Source organism: Pleurodeles waltl, chromosome 4_1, assembly GCF_031143425.1.
Source record: "Pleurodeles waltl isolate 20211129_DDA chromosome 4_1, aPleWal1.hap1.20221129, whole genome shotgun sequence".
Taxonomy (NCBI): Eukaryota; Metazoa; Chordata; class Amphibia; order Caudata; family Salamandridae; genus Pleurodeles; species Pleurodeles waltl.
The window spans coordinates 275,898,583-275,924,565 of record NC_090442.1 but is presented as its reverse complement, the minus strand read 5'-3'; the positions used below and the strand labels follow the sequence as shown (position 1 = coordinate 275,924,565).

At 43.7% G+C, this 25,983-nt stretch overlaps 1 protein-coding gene across 2 annotated transcripts in view; it reads right to left on the bottom strand.

Moving 5' to 3' along the window:
• Positions 1 to 25,983, bottom strand: part of TTLL12 (tubulin tyrosine ligase like 12) — a 131,114-nt gene that overhangs the window by 26,221 nt on the left and 78,910 nt on the right. For both annotated transcript variants that reach the window (XM_069228297.1, XM_069228298.1), the window contains exons 7-9: positions 15,579 to 15,695; positions 15,300 to 15,494; positions 10,215 to 10,326 (exon numbers count right to left, since the gene is read on the bottom strand). In XM_069228297.1, the coding sequence (XP_069084398.1) occupies positions 10,215 to 10,326; positions 15,300 to 15,494; positions 15,579 to 15,695 (424 nt within the window). The remainder of the gene's footprint in view (positions 1 to 10,214; positions 10,327 to 15,299; positions 15,495 to 15,578; positions 15,696 to 25,983) is intronic.

The window sequence follows — 25,983 nt, the reverse complement described above, 5'->3', positions numbered from 1 at the left end:
CATCTGGATGCAGAGGTGCTTTTCATGGCAGGGTGCTCTAATGTTATTCTATGGGAAAAGAAAGATACTGCATGTGGGCTCTTAGGTCCAGAAGAACATTCCTGTAGGTCATTGCTGAGGCGAGTACGGGGCAAGGAAACACCAACAGTTCAGATTGGGGGCTCTGGGGCGTCTGGGTGCAGAGATGTGTTCTGGCATCTCGTTTCCCCATTCACTTCAATGGAGATCGGTCCTGTCAGATAGAGGCTGCAAGCAGAGACTGGAGGGCCACTCCGGGGAAACCCACGGGTGGGCTCGACCCTAGACATCCTTGGGCACATAGGGACACAGTTGGGCCACTTCTCCTAGGGCTGTGGGGCTCAGGTGCAGTGGTGTCTTAGGGTGTTGGGTTCCAGTGCAGGGGATACTCACAGTTGGAAGGGGCCTGCAGAAAGAGGCTTCAAGCGGTGTCTTGAAGTCCACTGTTGGGAAACCCAACAATGGGCTTTAGCTCTGGAGGGCCAGGGGACCATACTAGCACCATTGGCAAACTAACTCAGGTTAGGGGGGCACAGGTGTGTATTAAACTGGGTTCTGGTTGTAGTACCACCCACTTTCTTTATGGCTAGTGTTAGTATGTTTTGGACTGTAGTGCACTGGGATCTTGCTGACCAGGACCCCAATACCAGTGCTTGCTCTCTCTCCTAAATTTAGTTGCTGATAACCTCTCACGCCCACAATTGGCATACTGGTGCACCCAAATCCCTAATATATGGTACCTAGGTACCCAGGATATTGGTACAACAGAGTCCATCCATGGGATGCAGCATGTATTATTCCACCCATGGGAGCCCATGCAAACTGTGACTGCAGGCCTGGCATTGCAGCCTGCGTGCAAGGGTGCATGCATCCTTTCACTTCCAAACCGGACCACTGCACTTAGACATTATAAGTCACCCCTCTGGTAGACCCTTCAGTTCAAGGGCAGGGTGCATGTCTCTAAATGCGAGGGTACTTCTGCATGAGCAGGGTACCCCTCCAGATCCCAGGCCAATTTCTGGACTCTAAGTGCAGGGAAGCCATCTTAAGGTATGTAGTGGACACTGGTCAACACAAGTGGTCCAACTACATAATGGCTTCTCTGAAGCTAGGCATATTTGGTATCAAACATGTTGGAATCATGCAATTACACAGATTCCAGTGTTAGTTGCAGGATACCATGTACTCTGTAGGTTCCCTTGGGGATTTCCCAGTTCTGCTTTTGTGCAGCCTTACGGGATCTAGCTGTCAGTCTACGCTGCTGCTGACCCCAGACACTGTTTGGCTCTCCTGCTGGTGAGCCAGGCTCAGGCCAGAGGAGCAGAACAAAGGATTTCCTTTCCAGCGAGAGAGGTGTGACCACCTCTCCCTGTATATTCGGTTTATAAGGGCTGGGGTGGCCTTTGAGTGCCACCAGACTGCTTTGAAGGGCACATTTGGGTCCCTCCTTGAATAAACTGGTTTGCACCAGCTCAGCACCTCTGGTTCATGGTCTGGTGCGAAACTACACAAAGGACAGGGGAGAGACCACCCCTCTGTCCAGCTCCTCCCCATCGGAGGTGGCCACTTGCTTATGCCATCTTAGAAATAAGATGTGCAAAGGCCCCTGGGAGCATCTGACCTGTTAGGCCAGGTAGATGACATCCATGACCCCCTCTGATAGATGGGTCACTCCAGAGAGTAACCAACCCCCTTTTAGAGTTACGTAGGGGCTCCCTTGTAGGGGAGTCTCCAGAATCATTAAGCAAGACTCTACAAGGAACACTCTGCAAGACATCTTCTGCTCGTGGCCTCTAGAACTGGTGCTGGTCTTCGCTGGAACTGAAGAGAACTCCTTCTGGTGGGAAGGCTCTCAATGCAACATTGTTTCTCCGGATCATGCAAACATTCTGCAACATCCAAGGCTGTGCATCCTCCAGGATCACAATGGCTCTGTTTGTACCAGGGAGCACAAAGGAATCTCCCTTGGAGTGAAGGAGTCACACCCCTGCAACCTCAGGCACCTCAAGACGTTGACCGGCTGGTAGGATCTGCTGTCCACGGATATCTGAAGATCCTGCAACACAAGTGGTGAGTGCTCTGGGTCCTGCTGGTCTTCTACCCAAGTTGGGAGACTGTGGGCCCCTGCCCTTGCCACTGGACTGGCACCCCTGTGCACTGCGACTGTAGCACTTGACAAGGCTTGCTGACGCTTCCTCCGGGAGATCTTCAGTCTCCAAGAAGCCCAGGCCTCCAGCACACTGCAAACCGAAGATCAGCTCCTGTCCTGCAACTCCTGCAACATGTGACTTCTGTTTTGCTGGGAAAGCCTCCTTCTGACTCCCTGTGTCCAATGCCTGTGGGGGCTCCATTGACTTCTGTTGGTCTTCCTGTGTGCTGAGGGACAGCCCTGCCTCCCCCTCCTGGGTAGAGTCTCCTGGACCTTGCTGGTCCCCAAATCTTTGACAATTCTTCTGCAACCCCTATTTGCACTTGCCAGTCTTGTTGGTGACTTGGCTGGTCACTATCCCTCCTGCAATCCAGCGACCATTGAGGGACAGCTCTCAAGTGACTCCTGGGATCTCCTGCAGCTCCTGGACCCCCCACCCCACCCCCAGCTGGACTTCCTCTTCCACCAACTTGCAGGAACTTCATCTTCTTACAGCCTCTTACAGGGTGCAGCCTGGTGTTGGGTTTTAGAGGTCAAGGGTCCTTTGGGGAGTGGGCATCACCTTGTCCCAGAATTCCTAATTCCACCACACACACACACACACACACACACAAGATGATGGAATTCCTAACAGTTTTCACTAAAGGCTGGTCACACTAGATGTGTATCCAGCCTGGCAGTGCAACAAGTTTGCTGCATAGCTATTTTTCCCACCTGTCAAGGTGCCAAATTTAGGGGTGGGGGGGAGGGGGTGCATCTCCTCATCTCTAAGGGAAGCCAGATCTGCATACCAATGGGCTCTTTGAGGTCCCCTGCATTGGAATGCAGATCATTCTGATGAGCGGGGTGGGTTACACCGTACAGGATCAGGATTTATTCCTGACCTCTCGAGTGCAGAAGCTCTCACCCTCGGGGGGGGGGGGGGGCGGGCAGAAACTTGTGTGTTGGTGGCAGGCTGCTGGAAACCAGTCAGTCAGCATGAGTAGTTGGCAGGTTTTCAGGGGCCACCTCTATTGTGTCCTCTGTGTGCATGTATCAATAAATCCATCACCGGAATCCGTGAAGACTTATTAATATGAGCTGTGCGATACCAAACATCCCTAGTTTCAGTCAAACCATCATGTAGCTGGGGAACTCATAATGACCAATGTTAGACCTGTCAGCCTTGGCATGGTTTCCCCTGTCTTTTTGGATTCTAACATCCTGTTTTGATCCTGTGCTGAATTTAATTTTTGGATGGTTTTAGGACTCTGGGCACTTTACCACTGCTGACCAGTGTTAAAGGGCAAGTGCTCCCTGTTTAAATTACATTGGTTTCTCCTTGATTGGCATATTTGATTTATTAGCAAGTCCCTACTAAATTGCACAATGTGTGCCCAGGGTCTGTCAATCGAATGCTACTAGTGGGCCTGAAACACTGGTTGTGCCACCCACATAAGTAGCCCTGCAAACATGGCTCAGACCTGCCACTGCAGTGTCTGTGTGCACAGTTTTAAATGGTCAATTCGACTTAGCAAGTGTACCCTCTTGCCAGGCCTAAACCTTCCCTTTTTATACATGTAAGGCACCCCTAAGGTAGGCCCTAGGTAGCCCCATGGGCAGGGTGCAGTGTATGTTAAAGGTGGGACATTTACTGATGTGTGTTACATGTCCTAACAGTGAAATACTGCTAAATTCAGTCTTCACTGTTGCAAGGCATATCTCTCTCATAGGTTAGTATGGGGCTGCCTTTAAATAACTTTAAAGTTCAAATTCCCTTTGAGAACAGATAGAAATGTGGAGTTTAGGGTCCCTGAACTTAGAATAAAAAAAAAAAAACATATTTTAGTGAAATTGGTTTTTAGATTGTTAGTTTGAAACCGCCACTTTTAGAAAGTAGGCATTTTCTTGCTTAAACCATTCTGTGACTCTGCCTGTTTGTGGATTGTCTGTCTGGACAAGTTTGACAGTTTGGCTGTTTGTGAATTTCCTCTAGACAGTGACACAAAGGGAGCTGGGGTGTAGCTTCCATACCCTGACGGTCCATCTGTGCTATTAGGAGTGGTCACTCAAACCTGAAAGGGCTGTGCCTGCCCTCACACAATGCAGTCTCCAACACCCTGGTGTGTACCTGGGGCCGGATCGGGCGTGGCCTGGGCTTGTGAATGACGGAGACTTTCCTTTGAAGTAAGCCTACCCCTTCCTGCGACTGTGCTTTGTTGGGCTATCCTACAGTTGCTGCTTCTGCCTGTGAAAAGGGACAAAGACTGGACTTCGTTGTGCATTCCTGCTTGTGAGGAATCTCCAAGGGCTTGAGTTGAGCTTGCCTCTTGTTTTGAGGTCTCAGGGCCATCGAAGACTTCCTCTGCTAACATCTGGACTCTCTGCTGAGACTCATGCCCTGCCAAGCGGTGCCCTATCCAGTCCATGGGCCCCTGAAAGGTGAAGTTGGCAGATAAGAGCTGAAAATCCACGCACAGAACGCTGTGCAGGGAAATTTATGATGCACCATCTGCAATGCAGCTGATAAACGACGCACCGCTGACCTCGCAGCTAAAATGGACGCTCCACCTACATCGCCACTGGGAGATAGATGCATTGCCGCTGGGGAAATGACGCCCAACACCCGCCTGCAGCTACAGAGAACGATGCAAACCCCATGGAGAGCGGTTTTCTAACACTGTGCAACAGGATTTTCCACACATCGTCCCTGCGCGTCACAGTCAACCCAACTCTGCGCAGATTCAATGTGCCCAGTCCAGAAATAGTCACATCACTCTCTTGCGGGGAGAAGAAACAAAGTATTGCCAACCTGACCAGAGAAGAAAATGACGCACGGCCTCCGTTGCGAGGAAGGAATTGATGCATCGCTGCATTTTCCAATGCATGCTCGCCGGTGCAGCCTATTTTTGATGCTAACCAGGTGTTTTGTGTAACCGCATTCTCACTGTTGTCTAAGGATTAAGACTTTTTCTTTTGATAATCCATAACTTGTGCATGTTGGATTTTTGTTGTTTTGGTCTTGTATGATTTAGATCAATATTACCTATTTTTCTAAACTGGTGTGGTGTCCATTTTGTAGTGTTTTCACTGCATTACTGTGTGTGTTGGTACAAATAATTTACACATTGCTTCTGAAGTTAAGACTGCCTGCTCGTGCCAAGCTACCAGTGGGGTGGGGTGGTTAACTGATGGTGATTCTCCTTTACCCTGACTAGAGTGAGGGTCCGTGCTCGGACAGAGTGTAACCTGACTGCCAACCAAAGACCCCATTCCTAGCAACCATGATGCTGGCCAACTTAACATCCTTATTACACTATAACTGTTTGAACACTTGTGATATGTTTGGGTGACACCTCTACTTAATTTCTCGTTACTCCTCCGTGGAGGTCTTGTGTCTTTTTTTGGGGTATTGTGTTAGCCAGCCAGCAACTCTGATGGTGGGGTGCTGAAAGTGGTATTCTATTGGAATTAGCAAGGCATGTATAAATTAGGATGCTAAACAGCAAAATTTTCATTTTTGGCTGCAGATAGAGGAAGGTAAATGGAAGTGCTTTAGTTATATGCAGGGCCACTGGAATTGTGGCAGGAAAAGACCAAATTATAAGGCAGGGTTGACCAATTTACGTGGCAAAACATAGACTTATGAATTTTCAACGCCTATAGTTCTAACTCAAGCAAATGCGAGACCCATTGTATTGCAAATCCTCATTTGTTGTTCTGGGGTCCCTGCACACAACAAGGAATTATTCTAACATTTATGATGACTTCAATGAAGATCACTATGACCCAGAACATATATATCAGAGGTCTCCAACAGGCAGATCGTGATTACTTTTCTTTCTTCCTTCATTTTCCCTTGCATATGTCTTTCTTTACTTCCTCAATTGCTTTTAACCCATCTGTTCTTTCTCCTTCCTTCATCCTACTTTTCTCTTTTTGTTGTGCATTTTTCAGGTTTTTCTTTTGTCTTGTATTTCTTTTACTTTGCCTTTCTCCCTTCCCCCTTTTTTGTTTTACTTCTTTTCTTCAACTGTTTTACCTCTCAACCTTCCCAACTTCATATTCTTTCACTCCTTACTAAATACTTTGTTCCTCTGTCCTTTCGTTCTTTCTCCCTTTCCTTTCTTACTTTCTAAATTTATGTTTCCTTTCTTCCCTGTTTTTATTTTTATTTCTCTACTTCCTTTCTTTTGGTTTATTTTCTACTAATTCTTTCTTTGCTTTTTTTCTCCTTTTCTTCTCCGTTATTTCAGTCTTTTCTTCCTCCATCTTTCCTCTATTTCTTGTTTTCCCCTTTGTTTTGTATTTATTTCTTGCACTTTATTTTTTTTCCTCATTTCTTCCTACTGTCATTTGCACCATGTCTCTCCTTTACTTTTCTTATTTTATCTTTAACTCTTCTTGTCCCCACTGTAGGAAACTGGCCTGGTGTGTGGTGCACACCTATGGTTTTATCACCTTATACCAGGTCCAGGTATCCCCTATTAGTGAAGTGTAGGCAGTGTCTTGGAAGCCAGGTGTCTTTAGAGGTAGCTGTGGATGAGCAGCCAAGACTTATCTAGGAGACATGCAAAGCTTATGCAATACCACTATAATCACACAGCACTTACATACAAGAAAGGACAACACAGTGTTACAAAAATAAAAGGTACTTTATTAGAGTAACACAAACACTAAAATACTGTATAGGCAATACACCAACTGGAGGTAAGTAAACACACTACTGGATACATATTAGCAATCAGAATAGCATAGAAAGCAATAGACACCGGTAAAAACAATAGCAAACAGTCAGGGCCCTAAGGGGAGGGCCAAACCATATACTAAAAAAGTGGACTGTGAAAGGCAGTCCCCCCACCCAAGGAAGTGGAATCAGTAGAGGTTAGCTGGAGGAACTAGGAACCCCAAGAGGTGAGCACCAAAGTGGCCCCCAGCGACAAGGAGAGGAGGGGTAAGTACCTGGTTTTCCCCAAAACCAACAGGAGGACTTTAGAAAAGGACTGTGCAAGACCCAGACAAGACTGGAAGAAACCAAAGGTGGATCCTGACAGAAGAGGACCTGCAAATGAAGGGGGACCAAGTCCAGTTTGAGTTGGAGTGTCCAGTTGTGGCAGGAGCCACTACCCACCCTTCTGTGGATGCAGGACTAGGTCGACGAAAAAAGTCAGCTCCTGAGCGGTCATGATGCAGCCAGGGGTGCTGGAAAACTATCTACAAGCCTTGGCAAATGCAAGAGTCGCAGAAGAAGGTTTTGCAAGGCTGAAGAGGACCAGCAAGGTCCAGGAGTGTCAGAGGTGACCCTGAGGAGCTAGGAGAGTCCCAAGAAGAGGAGGCAGCCCCCATAGGCGACAGGAGTAGCAGTGAGGCCCACTCAGCACACCTGAAGTGGAGTCACTGGAGCAGCAGGCAGGAGACATCTTTGCAGGAAGGAGTGCTGGAGGCCGGGGTAACATGGAGCCTTAAGTTCCCTTGGAGGAAGAACAAACAAGCCTTGGTAACTGCCAGAGTCACGGTGCACAGGGGTACTGTCATGCAAGGACAGGCAAGGGCTTACCGTCTCTAAAGTTGGACAGCTGGCCAAGGGGAACACCTCCAGACAACCACGTGTGATGCAGGATCCACGCAGGTCCAGAGTAGAGAAAATCCACGCAGCTGGTAGTCGTTGCCGTTAGTGCCTGCGGAAGCAGGGGACCGACTCCTTCACTCCAAGGGAGATTCCTTCTTACTTCTTGTGCAGGCTGAAGACTCATCACCCTCAGAAGATGCACAGCCAGGAAAATGTTGCAGTTGCTGGAAGGAGCCGGAGAAACAATGTTGCAAAGCAGAGTCATCACTGGAGTTGCAGATTGACTGTTCCAGGAGGGTCAAGGTGACCACCTATCAGGAGGAGGCTGCAATGTCACCTGCCTGACCTGGCCACTCAGATGCTCCCAGGGGCCTCTGCCCACCCTGGATTCAAGATGGTGAAATCAAGTGGCCACCTAGAGGAGATCTGGCCACCAGCTCTTGGGTGGTGATGGACAGGGGAGTGTTCACTCCGCTTTCCATTGTCCAGTTTCGCCCCTGAGCAGGGACTGGGGGTCCCTGGACTGGTGCAAATTGGTTTATACAATGAGGGCACCAAATGTGCCCTTCAAAGCATACCGGTGGTGTGGGAGGCTACCCCTCTCAAGTCAGGTAACACCTATTTCCAAGGGAGTGAGTGTTACCTCCCTCTCCCATAGAATATCCTTTGTTCTGCCTTCCTCTGCATCAGCTGGTCAAGCAACAGAAGGGCAGAAACCTCTGAGGGGTGGCAGCAGCGCAGGCTGCCCGGAAAACCCCAGAAGACTGGTAGGAGCAATGCCGGGGGTCCTTTAAGGGGCCCCCAAAGTGCATGGAATCATTAGCAATACTTTCAACAGTACTGGGGTATGATTCCGACATGTTTGATACCAAACATGTCCAGGTTCGGAGTTGCCATTGTGTAGCTGGGCACATAATGGCCCCATAAAAGGGCTTCCCCGCACTTACGAAGTCCAGTGTAATGGGGGCGCCTCTACTCATGCAGGGGTGCCCTCACACACAGATACCTGCACCCTGCCCTCTGGGCTAGGAGGGCCTACCATAGGGGTGACTTATAGTAACCTGGTGCAGTGACCTGTAGTGAAAGGGTGCATGCACCTTTTCACGAAGGCTGCAAAGGCAGGCCTGCAGACACATTTTTGCATGGGCTCCCATGGGTGGCACAATGAATGGTACGCCAATACCCTGGGTACCTAAGTACCATATACTAGGGACTTATATGAGGGCACCAGTATGCCAATTGTGGGGTATGCTAAGTCCTCAGCAACCAAAGTTAGAGGGAGAGAGCACAGTCACGGAGATCCTGGTTAGCAGGAGCCCAGTGAAAACAGTCAAAACACACTGACCACAGGCAAAACATAGGGTAAACATGCCAAAAACACTACTTTCCTACACCCACTGATGCGCCGATTGATTTCTATCCTTATTTTCCAGCCTTTTCTCTGTCTTTTTATCTTCCCTTCTTTTTCTCTTTCTGTTGTGCTCTTCTTAATATCTTTCCACTTTCTTTGATATTCGTTCTTCCTCTCCTTTCATTCATTCATTCATTTCACCATCTCTTTTCTTCCACTTTCATTTTTTAGGGTTGAGCGCGCAAGCACTCTAGCCTGCTGTAATCTCTCGGAGGGCTTTTGACCACGCCCATCAGTTTTGTTGGCTCGTGGACTTGCCTTTTAAAATTGCTTGATTTTCGTTATGCCTTTTTAGGTGTTTAGCCCTCCTCGAGCGCACAGGCCAACTACTGAAAACATACGAGCATCCATGTTTTCAGCATGGTTTCTGAATTACTTTTTCTTTCCTACACAGCACGATCTCGCTGCACATCAGCTGATATGATACGTTTGACTGCAAGCGAACCTCTGATTTTGTGTGCTCCTTCACGCTCATGGCGTGGCACTTTAAATCAGGTTGCTTATGTAAAACTGTATTACTTTTCATTTTATGTGGCAATAAAAGTAGGCTTAGGACTTTACAACGCTAATAGCTCTAAGTCGGACAAACGCGAGACCCACTGCTTTGCAAATGGTTTTTTCATTGATTTTTTTTCTCTCTCTGGTCTTTCTCTCATGCTGCCATTTTTTTTTCTCTTCTCCTCCTCTTCTTGGTCTTATGTTCGCTATCTCTCATTCTATTTCGCTCTCTCTCATGTTTGCCTTTTAAAGAGCAAGAGGGCAAAACCTATCCTCAGGGACCCCAAATGTAAAGTTTTTGCGATGCAGCTCCTGCAACATTAATGATCTATGAAGAAGGAATGAGGTATGCTAGGTGCAGTGTTTAAGTTATTTGGCTTCTGTGTACATTTATCCAATCCTATGTTAGGCAGTAGCTCACAAAGGTTTGTGTTGATCAGAAGCAGCTCTGACTATAGGAAAGGATAGAGACTAATATATATAAATTTGCTACTACATATTGTGACCATTTGGAAGCGCTGTAACAAATTTGTTAAGAACTTATCTTAAGGCTCAGCGCTACAATCCATCATTCCCATTTGTTGAATTACCTTGGGCATACTTTCTCTCTGCCTGATAATGCAGTCAAGGCTGTTGGTGATATGAGTGTCCAGGCTTCTAGCCAAATTCCACGGCTTGCAGATCCAATGATTGTCTTCTCCTCTAAAAAATACAAAAGGAGAAGATTGAATTACTCCTTTCAGGCACGTGGATGACATTTCTATGATGGCTATGAATTTACTATAACTCTTTTCTCTCAGTTAAATTCCTCTGTAGGAAAGGAAGAACTTCCAGTGAAAAAGTGCATCAAGCTGAATCTTACATAGCAGGTCCCAACTAAGCGTAGATTTAGGATACTCCTGTAAAAAAAAAAAAAAAAAGAAATGGCACCTGATCAGCCTGGATCACAATTAACATTCATTCTCACAGATGGTCCGCCACCTTGCTCTTGCGCCATGCAGTTAGATACACATTTTTAGTTTAATAGAATTGGACAGTCTGGATAAAAAAATAAAATTAAAATAAATCTAAGTTTCTTCCCTAAATTGATAAGTTTTTCCCCTCACACGCATTGAAAATAAGCCTTAAGGATTAGATGACTGCATTTCGTATTGCTACTGCATATTGTATTGTCTTAAAGTGGCAAAGACTTACACATTTACTCTGTTCAGATCAACCTTTCCGGATTCTCAGGTCTGTCAACAAATAAATGCTGACACCGCATAAATGCAAATATAAAATGTTTGGCAGCCAGACCCTTCTTCAGTAAGGACCTCACTCTGAAACCCTTTACCTAACCACCTCCGACTGGAAAAGTATTGCTTAAAATTCAGGAAATCCTTAAAGACCATCCTTTTCTCTATAGCATTTTGATAACTAGTGACTAAATACACAGATTTATTCTCCCTCTACTGGTCAGATGCCTATGATTGGCCCACCTTACACCTGGGTACTGATTAATTAAACTCAAGGCATCATCTTTTTCACCCATTAGAGAGAGTCTATTTTCGACTTGGACGGAAATTTCCCTTGTTTACTATGGCCCTTTGTCCAGGTCGATCTTGGCTCCACCGTATGCAAGTGCTCAGGCCTCCAACTGGTGCAAGGGTGTGGCCAAGGCAGCAAAGATAGACGTGCCCTGAATGGGCTTCCTGCTCAGTGCTGCTCTAATGTACCTTTATCTTGCTGCGTCCATCTTCATCTATGTGTAAGGTGTTGCAGTGGATAACACAGGACCCTAACAGTGCGTGGCTCCTGTTGGAGAACAGCCAAACTGCATGGGCTAGCAGGTCTCAAGGATGGAGCCTGCCTGTTGGACTGCAGGGCAGGTCTAATGCACCACGGACTGTGTACCAAAGATGCAGAGAGCCAGAACAGACAGAGAGGGGACTGGAGTTGTCAGCGGATGGCCACAGCCTCCCAGTGGAACATGCTTGACGAGTAACCTCATTACCTTCTGGCTTCAGTGTCTCTGCCTGTTCTCCATCTGGCCCCCAGCACCTACCTCCTCCAATGGGCTGTGGCACACAGAGCTATACAGAGGGGAGGAGGGATCCCCTGTATGCACCCTCGTCATCGCCAGCAGCAACAGAAAGGGCTGGACTCAGGGTTGGAGGGGATCATGCTGCCCCACAGGGCCTTGCAGCATACAACTAGGATACTGTGGACGCCTTTAGAGGAGAAAGAATGTTAAGACACCTATTACCTTGCTCTACATCTTTGGTTCTGCTTGCTGATGGATAACAGCTGTGAGCTCCTGGGCCCTCCTGCTGGTGCCTGGTACCCAGCACTCACTAAATCATGACAGAAAGAGCATTCTCTATAAGACCGGGAGGCTCATGCTGTGCTCACCAGCTGCTCTCCTCTGGGGTGGTCGGTGACACTGAGCAAGCCTGGCACCAGCTATCTGCAGCTCGACTACTTGTCCAGACACCCCTCCTCTGGCACAGTGCTCCCCACCTGCCGCAATGAGGTTGGTCACCAGCAATATCCCCGACAGACTCTCACCGCAGGTCTCGTATGCCATGAAGGGGCAGAGGCTAGCCAAAAATTGCATCTCATCATCAAGATAAGATCAAAAACACAAAGTCGGGTTGCTTGTGCTGCAGTCAATGGCTACTACCTCTCTTGGGACAACTGGAGATAGCAAGCACGCCTGGTGACAGCTGTCCACAATGCTGGAGATGACAAATGGGCCTGGCAACAGCTGTTAGCAACTCATCTTACTGCAAGGCCCCTTGTCCTGTACACTGCTTCCCTTCTGACTTACTGTGCTCCGTCACCTGCGTACCTCACAATTAATTCTCACCATGGGTCCTGTCAGTCCTGGGAAGGCTGAAGTTAGCCAAGCTCTGCACCCAATCATCTGCAGTAGATCAGGATTCACAAGCAATGGATTCCTTTGCACGTGGTCCAAACAAGGTTAACATTACCCTGAAAGAAATAGGAACTAAAAGACTTCTCTGGAGGCAAAGACAGTCCCATTGGATTTAGGGGTTGGTCTACTGTAAGAGGATTAACAGTCTCTGGCTGAGAAGGTCACCTACAACAACTACCTGCCCCAGACATCAGATCTGCAGCAGCAGATCAGAGACTTAACAGACTGAGTTAATTTTCTCAAAGACCGGGTGGAGGTTCCGGAGGGCCACTCTCTGCACAGCAACATCAGAGTGGTCAAAATGTCCAAGAGCCTTAACAGGCTAAGCAAGGCGAGTTCCTGAAAAACTGGATAAAGGGCTTTGTGGGACCCAACAAACTATCCCCTCCACCTCCAGCAATCAAGAGGGCTCATTTTGTTCATGTGCGCAAGCATCCTCCTGGTGCCCTACCCAGGCAGCTTGTCACTAAGCTGTTGACAGAGATGAAACTGCATGGGGCAAGACGGAGCCCAATGGGAGCTCCCTGGTGAGAAAAGACTCTGGATTGCAGGCGCTCTGTGCTAGCAACTGCAGTCTCCTTCAGAAATCCAACTGAAGCTTTGGTTCCCCTCCAATGGGGGCTCTTCAGATGGAAGTCAATCTTTTGTAATGGGAGGATCACTTCTCAGATCACGCTGTAGGTGCCAGGATTTTTCTTACAGTATCTCCTCTTAAACAGTTCAGAGCATATCGTCCCAAACTGCTGGGTGTTTTCTTGATTACTATCTTACCTTTAGACAACATGAACCGACCCAACTTATGCAGACCTGCACTGCTGCAGAGTTAGTAAGCACTGGCCGACATGTCAGTGGTTTATTTCCAAATAGGAACAAACTGATTTGATGGATACTATGCACAGGAGCACCTGGGCAGGGTTCCAGATCAATTACTAGCCACTCAACACACCCGAAATCATAATGACTAGTATTTCTTTGGACTGTTGGCAGTTTGCCCTCCGTCCTATGTATTACTGCTACTTCTGTTCTGATTTCCAAGGTCGGGGGTTGCACAGAACTTCATACTCATTGTGGAAGTGACAACATTCCATTTCTAGTAGTAACACCGAGCGAGCTGGGGACCTCTCCAGAGAGCAGGGATGCATTCAATATCAATCACCAAAGCACGGCCAGGCAGCTTTTCTTTCACTACATGGAAGATTGAGGGGATGCAATATGTGAACAAACAACATAGAATCTATCTTAAGTGTGGAGGGTGCAACATAGCACTGCTTCAATAATGTCACAATGTTAGCTGAATGCACCAAGTTTCAAAAGCATTGGTGGGGTCAAGCCTTTTCTACTAATTTTTTGGCTATGACTAGGGGCCCTGATGTGTAAAGGCAGGCATTTCTTGGAGTGAAATGTAGTTGTGACGGATTGGGAGTGCAAGCTAGATGGAATCCCAGACTTACTAGGAAGAATTTAAGCCCCAACACAGATCAACATGGATTCATAAATTATCAGAGCAGCTAGCTCAAGGAAAGCACATTCTATGGTTTCTGGGGGTGTGTGCTAAATGAGACTTGTTGGGGTCAGAGAGTAGTCAATATGACCTAATCCTGACAGTTCACAACACAAAGGCACGGGTACACTATAGCTTAAGCAATGATCCACACGAAGGACACGTGGAGGGTATCAAACAAGGAACGAGCTGTATGTGTTTGCTCCACTTTGATCTGCCCGCTATCTCTGGTGTTCTTCTCTACTACCTAGGCAGGACGGTAACAGACCACAGTCACCAGAAGATAGACTTAGCTTAGTGCAAAGTTTATCCCCCTATTCCCTAATGGCACCTTCAAAGCTCTAGGTTAGAAGATGCGGCACTCAAATGCACCCTAGTCGAAAGAATGCATGATTCGGAGTATGACAGATCAGATGGAAAGGCTCTTAAGTTTAAAGACCATATATATGCGTGATAAGCTTCTATATGTGCTCATTTCTTCAAAGGTTTGGCTTTTTCATGTTTGAAATTTCTCTACTACCCCTCATGGTTTACTTGGCACATTTTTACAAGATACACTTCTTTGGACGAATAATCTACCTGTATTTAGCTGCTAAACACCCACTTGTTTTTCTGCTTTTTAAGTCACAACAATTACAATCCCTCCGCTCCCTGATTCTCAAAGTGGCAAAGAATCAGTGTAAAAAATTAGATTACAACTGACGCTTCCCCTGTGCAAGTAAATAGTTCCTGTACCAAAAGGCTCACCACACATTCAAAAAAAGAACACAAACAGGCTGGCTTAGGCATCTTATTAAGCGCCCATCTCAGATGTGGCCAATTCATTTCAACAGTTTTGTTAAATGGTCTTATCATTAACTAATCCCTAATGATCTAAAAGACCAATTCAAGTACTTGCAGAGTAAATATCATTGTTACACTTCTTTATGGATGCTCAGGCCTTTGTGCTCTCAGCCGCTCAAAATTCCACACGTCAATCGCGCATTGTTTGGCGTCACTCTTTCATGCATCCTGACCACGGAAAGCTCAATTATTTTGTTTTCTAAAACAAGTCTTAAATCATCGTAATTCCAAGCCATATCCATCCAATTAAAGGAGTGTCTTTTTAATTGATCAGTAATTCCACAGCACAGGGAGACCCTACTGGGAGATTCTGCACTTTACAAATGCCAGAAATAGTTTTGCAAAGTATTCGACGGTTTACAATTAAGTTGCCATTATGACATGTCCCAAGTACACAAACAATTCCCAAGGTACCTCTGCTCACGTAGATGAAAAGTTCTAATAAATTGTGGTAGTTCTGTACGAAGGTTGAAAGTGAGAGGCAGCCATTTTGGTCCTTCTGAACCTCCAACTCGTCTTGAAATTGAAGCCAGCATATCTTTGACTGTCAATAGACACTCGCATGGAAACTGGTTAAGCATCACATGGGGCCTCTCTTCACTCAACTTTCTACAAAGAGATTAGCAAAAACGTAATAAGTTTAGCAAATCAACAGTGCAAGCCAGCTGTTAGTATTAGGAACCAATCCCTTACCTGTAATCTTTGATGTGACTGAAGTAGTAGAGGATATCCGCTTCAGTCTCATCATTTGTAAGCTGAAAACGTGGATGATCAACGTTATCAAGCACTTGTTGCATATCAGTGTAAACCCTACAGAAAATAAAATATCAAGTTGACAGTAAAATCGATCCAAAGTTAGAAAAATCAATGTATTAATATTCTGTCCAGAGAAAATATGAGACCCATTAAACGATATTAAGTAAAATCTAAAGTGTTGGACAAGAGTTCAAGACCCATTTCTAACCATTTATTGACCAAGATAGGTGACACTGCTGCCATCAAGCAACTTTCTATTCATAAAGGATGATCACTGCACTTTTGTTCCTTTTACAGGTCTTTAGTAGTCAGTCCTCTACCAGAGTTATAGTCTGGAACATTTCCATTTTTTTCCAATTTCAGATCTGCTTATGCTCCCCACAGCATTAATTAGGAGGCTAAAGAGATGTTAAATGCTATACAAGTACCATGTTCATATTCAACCAACACCGTGCCAAGGAACATACAGATGACCATGTGGCATTTAACTGCATTAATGTCTAGAAGCACACCTAACCCAATGTTCAGCACAAACTCAACCACTAGATGGGTACTACACAGTCAGTCAATGGCTCCTAGCAAACTACTGTAAAAACTAATAATCTATACTGGACAAACCGTGTATACCATGGACTACTCTACCAAACATATTAATTAACAAAACAAAGTATTTAACTCACAAGTTCAACAAACCTGTGCTTTGCAGAATAAAGTCGCATGGAAATATACATTTCAGATGACTACTACAATAACTTGTCAATTTCTGGCATAGATTCCAGGTATCCCTCTACTACAATATTTGGTCATGCACTGCAACTACACTGGCAATCACCCTTTTTATTTTAAAAACAGAGGACACAAATCAACACGCTGTACATATTTCCAGCCCTCATTTGCTCAGATACTCATTTGACAATTTTATAGAAATATTTCAATGATTTCAATTACATTCAGGCCTGGACTATACCAAAACCACACACTTACATAAATACACTTCTGAAACACTGACTAGTTTCTCATCAGACTGGCAGTAAAATGGGTTCTACATACTTCCTAAATCTATTAAACTAAGAACCGACAGTACACGTCCACCCTCAGCAACATGCCTTTAAACAAATTCTTCTGTTGAAAATGCATTTGGGATACACCATGAGCACATCTACAGCCACATCTCATTTACTAAATATTTAGTAAAACCATGCAGATAAGGGTTCCCAAGTGGCCAACTACACGTTACCAGTGAAATTGTGTCTGAAACAGACTTTTTTTTTTCTACCTTTGTGCATTTGAAGACTGACTTAAATTATCAAGGCTATCATCCATACTAAGAGATCGCATGTTTCAAAACATGAAGCAACTTTGTTGCAGGCTTGTGTTCTACAGGAATAGATAATATTCTTTACATAGGAAATAATGTTTGGATGCTACTGTAACCCATGGATGCCGAAATCAAAGCACACGCCTTTGACCGACAGAACGTGAACGTCATTTTACCAAATACAAATACCGCTATCACAAAGCATAAGTCAGGTGTACAGGGGTATATACACAATTTGTTTTTAAGGGAGGAATGCAAGGAACATCTAGTCTGGTCATTTTTCATTGTATGCTGAATTACAATATCTGTCTTGGTCTCAAGGGTAGTTTAGCTTCAGCCCTACCTTACGTCTACTTCATGCCAGTTCCAACTGACAGACTTACAAAGATTTATTTGAAAATGGAAGAGAATGTGGCAAAATGGCCAGTGCTGCAGACTTTACAACTCAACTGGGAAGCAGGTTCGAGTCTGTGTAAGCTCACTATGATTCTGGGCAAATTACTTCTCTCCCACTGCCCACAAAAAATTAATGTGCCCTTGTGTAATGCAATCAGTGCTCAAACAAAGTGCTCCAATACTTTTGAGTCGAGTTCGCGCTTTATGAAACTGCAACAAAAAAAAAAAAATACAGAGTGTGTTCAGTGGGAATCCACATGCCTTTTCTTACTGTATTGAACGAAAAGAGAGTGAGCACCGAAACTGGGAAAAATCGACATATAAGTGCGTAGGCAAGTTTTAGTCCTCTTGAGAGAGCTTGGAAGAAGACAATGCATATATTTATATTAGGAGGCCCGGAAAATATATACCGACGACATATAACCAATCACTAGATCAAATAATTCTGCAGAATAGAAAACATTTATGGACGTTGTCAACACATAGGAGATACAAAAGCCCATTATCCCAGCCTCTTTACTCGACCGCCTATGTTGAAAATACACATATTAGTCTGCACTGAAATTCAGTTCCCCCTCTTACTACCTTAAACTTTATTGCCCACCTAACTCACTTTCACCTGAATCCTTCATATGCTGTTTACTCACAAGTTGCTCTCGAACATGCCGTGGCTCCCCCCACCCCTGCACTTGTGCACCCTAAGATACCAACTCAATTACAAGCTTTGAAACTACAACACAAATTCGAGTAAATAAATGGACCATCCACTTGTATGACAAACTGTTTGAACATGTGTGAGGAGACCATTTCTGCTTAATACATGCTGAGTTTTAAATATGTATCGAACACCCATGCAGGTCCAGCATGCAAACATACTCTGTATCTCTGGTCTGTAGTCCGTACAGCTAGTTTTTGGACTTCACATTGTGTCATGAGGTCAGTGTGGATCATCTATACATATTCAGATGCAATACCTCTCCTTCCCGCACTCTACTGGGAAAGGTACAAGGCATTCCTCAACTACCAAACAGCAATGCAGCCATCACGAAACCCAGCCGACTGAACTCTATACACTCTTAAAACCAGCTACAGTGACATGACCACCGCTGCAGGAACAATTCAATCCATATGGATTACCCAGAGCTGAAGCCCATGCGGCTGCCTTTGCAAATTACATCGAACAAGGTGCTCAACAGCCACTATCGAGAGGTCTCTGCAACGGGTGAAGTAAACTTTGACAGCAAAACAATCGACATTCTTTCTCAATCCATTTTCAGCTCTTTAAAAATCCGAGAGTAGCCTTGAATGCTACTTTGGACTTTTCTTCTCAGTTAAATATCTTTACCTCTTTGAAACAGAGGAGCTGCTCAATAACTCACTCTGCTCTGACTTCACCAATGTGGCCTTTCCCAAGACCTGCAATTGAAAGCTGAAGGACCTTCAGAGTTTTATGTGCTATCTGCTCTGCTGTACAACATGGCTAAACAACATGACAAAGCCAATAGCTTTGCAGTAGGCGAGACGTATCGGCTTTGCCAATGCTTGCTATGATGTCACATCAAATCGGATACTAACAATTTACATGGAGGGCATAGTAAAATTTGTATTAAATACAACACTCCTACAGACTAGAATCAATCATTCTCGATTTACCTTTGCAGATTAATTTATAAATTATAATGTTGGTTTTGAAATTCAAGAAACATACATAGGACGCTGTAAACAGGCTTGACAATAAAAAAAGTTAAGTATATTAAATGAAGGACAAGTCAATACGGCACTGGTGACCTTTCTTAGGAAGAGGTTTCGGATAGTATTATGCTGAATAAACTTCAGATAAGAGGCGTTCCCCTAACAGAGGCGCGATACAATGTGCACTACTAGAAGAGACGCACAGTAACACATCAGGGATGATACACTACAGGTAGCTGATTGCAACCTTTACTAAATAACCTGGAATTTGACAGAAAAACGCAGGAATGTTTTTCTAATACTTGTTTTAAAAACCTACATCCATTTTAAAAGATTTAGGTATTAAAAATCTCAATTGAACAAAGCATTCACATGACGACGTATATCAGACATTTTGTGTAACTTACATTAGGTGGCACCAGAGCTACCTAATGCAGAATTAGAACGAGTGATTTATCCAACCACCGAGATACATTATTTTTAGTTTCTCCCCCCCCCCCCAACCAATACACAATGTGAGGTCTGGGGTGAGAGCTCAGTTCACTTTCGGAGCAGCCCTCTTTGAATCACGAGTTGCAGAACAACCTAGGACAAACGGCAGTTTTGTCAAAGAGCGGTACATTCAAAGTATTTCCATCTGTAGCTTTTCTTCGCCGTTAAGAATGCAGGAAAGAAAAGGGGGAACTGACATCTGTTCGGAGTCCAAGAATCCACTCGACTAGAGATGGGAGCGTTTTGTTTTTTTAAACTCATGGAGAGTGTATGCCAAACTCTTGGCAACTCGTCTATTTACACTGGTTTCACACCCACCTGCCACAAATTTAAAACAAAAATAAAGCGAAATGTAGGCAGAATGCCCTGCAGCACAATCATTCCTAGTACTGTGCATTTGAGGAATGTATGGAGTGAGGAACTCTTGTACCATCCAGCACTGTTAGAGTTCGGCCAAATATGTTCATTGCATGACGTTAAACACACTATTCTGCATGTGACATTGAAACAAGCCAAGTTCCCAAACAGGGGAGCCTATGCGTGGCACCTGCTTCACAGAGCGCCAGGGGAGCCTTGCATGTAGTGGCTGAAAACAGGTCACCCTGCTGGGAGCAATGCTATTCCGTAATGTACACTTCATGAAAGCAAATTGTTGTATCGCAGTTTTAATTAAATAAGCTATATATATATATTGTTCTATATAAATAAGTTTATCCTAATAGGAGTTTAATATTTACACCGATAGAAGTAGTATGTTCCACCTCCCCTTCCCCTTAGAATGGTAGAGTCTGACAGTTATTGGGCTGGAGTGGACAGTAGAACGTTGAGGAGCTAGAAGAGCAGCTGTGTGGAGAACTGTTGCTGAGGCAGTAGAGATGAAAGAATAAAGACTGAAGCAAAAGGAATTTGATTGAAGTGTCTTTATATCACTGGCGACGAGTTACGTGCGGAAGGGGGCACTCTCATCTCTACCCCTTTTGGATAACCCTTCAGCAACTTTAATTATCTTAAGGTACTGTTATTACTTTAAAGAATACTCTAGCTGAACATAAGCGTGCCATTTCGCCTTAGCGCTTCCTGTGCCTTACTTTAACTTTCGGAACCAGGACACTATTTACTCCAATTCAATCCATTTTTCAAATTTCTCATGTCAGCCCACAGACTTAAATCTTCGGAACACTTAACCTTTCTGACCTTTCCTGCGCTGACAGAGAACACTGAAATAACAAAGTGAAAACGTTTTTAGGAAAGAAAATGGAAGCATTGAAATTCAATCCAGCTTTTAACCAGTATTTCATCTAAGCGTTGACACAAAACAAGAAAAGTATTCCAGGCTGTAATTTTTCAAGTGGCATTTCACAGAGGAAAGAAAAAAAATATAAAAATAATAAGCACATGCAGTGCGGTAAAGTGCAATGATCGTGTGTCTTCATGTCAGCAGCATTCTGTTCCTGGCAGCACAACAATATGATTAAATTAAAGGCTGTTTTCCTGTTGCCTTAAAGATTTTAGAACTGGCATTTAAGACGGAATTAATTACATTACAAGCTGCATTTCGAACCAGAAAGGAAAACAAATACAGACCAATATGGTAATGTGGAAGGCGCGGTAAACTGCGGAACGAGTATCCTCACATTTCTGTTGCTGGCAGTGCACCAAAACATTTTAAATAAATCTCGGTTACCTGAAACACAGAAATCTTTGAGCTCTTTCCTCTAATTTTGCTACAAAACCTACTCTTTACATTTTGGTTGTTCTCTACTGTTATTTCAATAATTTCTATGTGTATTTAATTATTGATAAGGGGATTTACCTTGGAATTACCCTATTTATCTGTGAATCTGTACTGATGATAACTGCATAACTGTTACTTCAATAATATTTTATAGTGTATTTAGTTAGTGTTAAGGTGAATTGCATTTGACTTACCCTATTTACCTGGGAATCTGTACTCATGATGGCTGCTGCAGGTATGTCCCAACCTGTTCCGTTTTTAAATGAGGTTGGAGAACCTAGTTCTCCATGGAAAGAATGGTTCAAAATATTTGAATCATATTTAATTGCCATTGGGGGTGACAGATTTAATCCAGTTAGAAAACAGCATATTTTATTACACAATTTAGGAACACATGGTAGGAAAATTTACGAATCCTTGCCTGAACCTAATATTCCAGAAGATCAGGTGCGGGATGAATATGTCACCACATACATGAAATTAGAAAAACAATTTGGAGACAGAATAAATGTTGTTTTAGAACGTCATAAATTTTTTTCTCGCAATCAAAGTAAGCAAGAAAGTATAACCAACTATATTGCTGCTTTGAGAGGATTAAGTACTTTATGCAATTTTGGGGAGCTTAATGATTCACTCATTCGAGATCAATTAGTTCGTTGCACCAGTAATATAAAAATTCAAGAGAAGCTATTACAAAAGCAACCTGACTTACATGAAGCAATTGAAATTGCTAAATCCATTGAGCATACTGCTATATGCTTACAGGAAATTAGATGTCCATCTGCTCCAGATCAGGTCACAGAAATCAAAGGTAACATAGAAGAAGACAACATTCTCAAAATTAGAGGCGTAGATAAAATACCTCAAAAAAACAAGATTGTAAATCCTAATCTAAAATGTTTTCGTTGCGGAAGCAGCAACCATTTAGCGAATTCAACTGGTTGCCAAGCAAGAACAGCCATTTGTAGGAAATGTAACAAAAAAGGGCATTTTGCTAGAGTGTGTAGGGATATGTCAAGACCAGAAAGACCATATGATGGCAAGAATGTAGAAGGAAATCATCAAGAAGTTAAAAAAATTATATTACAGGTGAATGATAAAGAAGTAATTCCTTTTCAGTATCCAGAATGTGAAATTTTCATTGATGGCAACCCGGTTAAGGTCTTTGCTGACTCATGTTCCCCTTTTACGATTATTAATGCTGTGAACCTTGACAAAATTGATGATGGAATTGTGACCAGCTTAACGGAACCAGATATTAACCCCAAAGGTTACAACCAGGACCGTATTCCTCTTAAAGGAATGTTCAGAGCACTTATTTCATTCAAGGGTCGATCCACTGTGGGGAAGGTTTATGTTGTAAAGGAGGGATCGAGTCTTTTGGGCTGGCAGCATCAGAAGGAGTTGGGGATTAAGTTGGATCCAAACAATCCAGAACAAGTTTTGATCATTGACAAACCCAACTCAAAAGAACAAATTTTTCAGGAATTCCCAGAAGTTTTTAGTGGAAAATTGGGTTTATTAGCAGGATTTCAGCACAAAATCAAGTTGAAACCCCAATCAAAGCCTACCGTACACAAAACCAGACCGATACCCCATTTACTGAAACAGGCGCTCAAGGAGGAACTTGACAGAATGCAATCTCAAGGCATAATTCAACCTATTGACAGCTCTGAATGGTTATCCCCCATTGTGATTGCTAGGAAAAGTAATTCAAAAGACATCAGGGTATGTATTGATTTAAGAGACCTGAATAGGAATATTTGGGTAGAAAGACACCCTCTTCCTATAATCCATGAGATTTTAAGTACCATGGGAGATGCAGTATGTTTCTCGGTGCTGGATCTTTCCAGTGCATATCATCAAGTAGAACTTCACCCAGATTCTAAGTGGCTTACGGCATTTACCACCCCTATGGGTTCCTTTATGTTCAATAGGATGCCGTTCGGGCTGGCGTCGGCTGCTGCAGTGTTTCAGAAAATCATGCAGCATATTTTAGGAGACACTCCTAAAACTTTGTGTTTCCAGGACGACATTTTAATTTATGGGGCGACAGTTGAGGAACACAACACAAACCTGAGGAGGGTTCTGAATATACTGAAAACAGCAGGCTTAACGTTAAAGAAGGAAAAATGCCAGATTGGTGTGAGTTCTGTAGATTATCTAGGGTATACAATATCGAGAGATGGTTTTAAACCTAAAACTTCCCTGGTAGAGGCAGTTAAAAAAGCAAAGGCGCCCAAAAATAAGGATGAACTCAAGTCATTTCTGGGTCTCACTGAATATATGGCCAAATATGTCAAAAACTTCTCAGATACATCATATGATCTCAGAGAGTTACTTAAGAGTCACATACCTTATAAATGGAGGGAATGTCATGATTATGCATTTGAAAAGATTAAACAGGCCATTTTATCAGCACCATATCTTTGTAATTTTAATCATGAAAGGAAAACTATTCTCACCACAGATGCCAGTAAATTGGGTTTGGGGGCTACACTATCACAAGTCATTGATGGCAAAGAGAGGATTGTGGCTTTTGCATCAAGGGCTCTAAGCAAAGCTGAATCCAATTACTCAGTCATTGAAAGAGAGGCTCTGGCATGTTTCTGGGCTGTTAAACATTTTAAATTTTTTCTTTGGGGTACACAATTTACCATACGCACAGACCACAAACCTTTAGTTTATGTATTCTCCACTAAGGGATTTTACAACAGCACTCCAAGGATTGCGAGGTGGACCTTGGGCCTTGAAAGCTTCTGTTTCAAGGTTGAGTACCTCCCTGGCAATAGAAATTTGGCTGCGGATTTTCTATCTAGAGTTCCGTTGGATGTAGTAGAAGACTTTGATACTCCAGAATATCCTATATTGGTAGTTTCTACATCTTCTATCAATGAAGATGAATGGAATTCAGCATGTCAAAAAGATGAATCTCTATCCTTGCTAAAACTGAGAGCCAAGGAAGGATGGCCTGAATCCAGGAAGGATCTGGATGAAGTTATTAAAAGCTACTGGGAGGTGAGATATGAAATAAATGAAATAGGAAATTGTGTATTTAGGAATGATAAAATAATACCTCCTGCAAGTTTAAGACACAAAATCATTAGGCTGGCTCATGAGGGCCATCTGGGCAGAAGCCTAACAAAATCACGTATTAGGGAACGGTACTGGTTCCCTAATATGGACTCCATGACTGAAACAGAAGTCAAAGATTGCACCATATGTGCACGCAGTGATAAAACGAAATTGATTCGCAAAACCCCAATTTCTCCTGTGTCCATACCTGACAAACCTTGGTCCAAACTGGCATTAGATATCATTGGGCCAATCAACATGACAGGAGTAGTCAAACGCTTTGCCTTAGTATTAATTGACTACCACTCGCATTGGATAAATGCAAAATTTGTTAACCAAATCACAACTGAATCGGTGATAAATTTCCTCAAGGATGTGTTTGCTGTTGAGGGCATACCAGCTACCCTTATTACTGATAATGGGGTTCAGTTGACTTCTTTAGCAATGAAAGACTTCCTTGCATCTCTCAGTATAAATCACCTCACTACAGCTTTGTATTGCCCAAGGGCAAATGGTCTGATTGAGAGAACCAATCGTATGATCAAGGAATGCATACAGTTAGCTAGTGTTAATCATTTGAGTGTGGAAAATGCTATCAGAGACATGTTATGGGCATACCATACAACTCCAAATTTAATCACTAAAGTTTCCCCGTTTTCTGCGCTAAAAGGCAGAAAACCAAGCACAAAATTATTTCCCTCATGGTTAGGTGGAGGAGAGAAGAGTGAACCTGCAACCCCTCATATCAAACTTAAATTATCTCTGCACCAAGATAAATACAGAAGAATGTATGATAAGAAACATGGTACGAAACAACAACAGTGGGTGGTAGGGGACAGAGTGTATGTTAAAAATCCATTGAAGGGAATGAGGTCAAATGTGAGAGACACCAAGTTTATGGGCCCATTCAATATTGCCAAAGTAAAAAGAAATGTAGTTGTATTAGAGAATGGACAGTGTTGGAGCATGGATAGGATCGTCAAACAGCCACCGGGTATAGAAAAGACTGAAAGCAATCCTGAGGAAGCGGAAGGAAGTCAGGAAGTTCCACAGAATCGCAATGAAGGAGGTTATGAGAAAAGAACATATAGCCGACGAATTAAACCTCCTGTTTGGCATAAAGATTACGAGATTACTACTTGAGTATAATGAACTGTAATTAATGATAGCAGATGACTGTACTATTTCTAGTTTTGTTAGAAGGGAAGATGTGTTGTATCGCAGTTTTAATTAAATAAGCTATATATATATTGTTCTATATAAATAAGTTTATCCTAATAGGAGTTTAATATTTACACCGATAGAAGTAGTATGTTCCACCTCCCCTTCCCCTTAGAATGGTAGAGTCTGACAGTTATTGGGCTGGAGTTGACAGTAGAACGTTGAGGAGCTAGAAGAGCAGCTGTGTGGAGAACTGTTGCTGAGGCAGTAGAGATGAAAGAATAAAGACTGAAGCAAAAGGAATTTGATTGAAGTGTCTTTATATCACAAATACATTGCCCACCCCTTTAAGAGCTCCTAAAAGTAACTCTGTTGGGTGCTTTCTTTCAAAGTGAACTTGGTTGTTTCTGAATTTGCCCAAATATTGTAGCCGTCCCTCTTTGTCGATAGGTAGCCAAGTTACCCAGACTTGC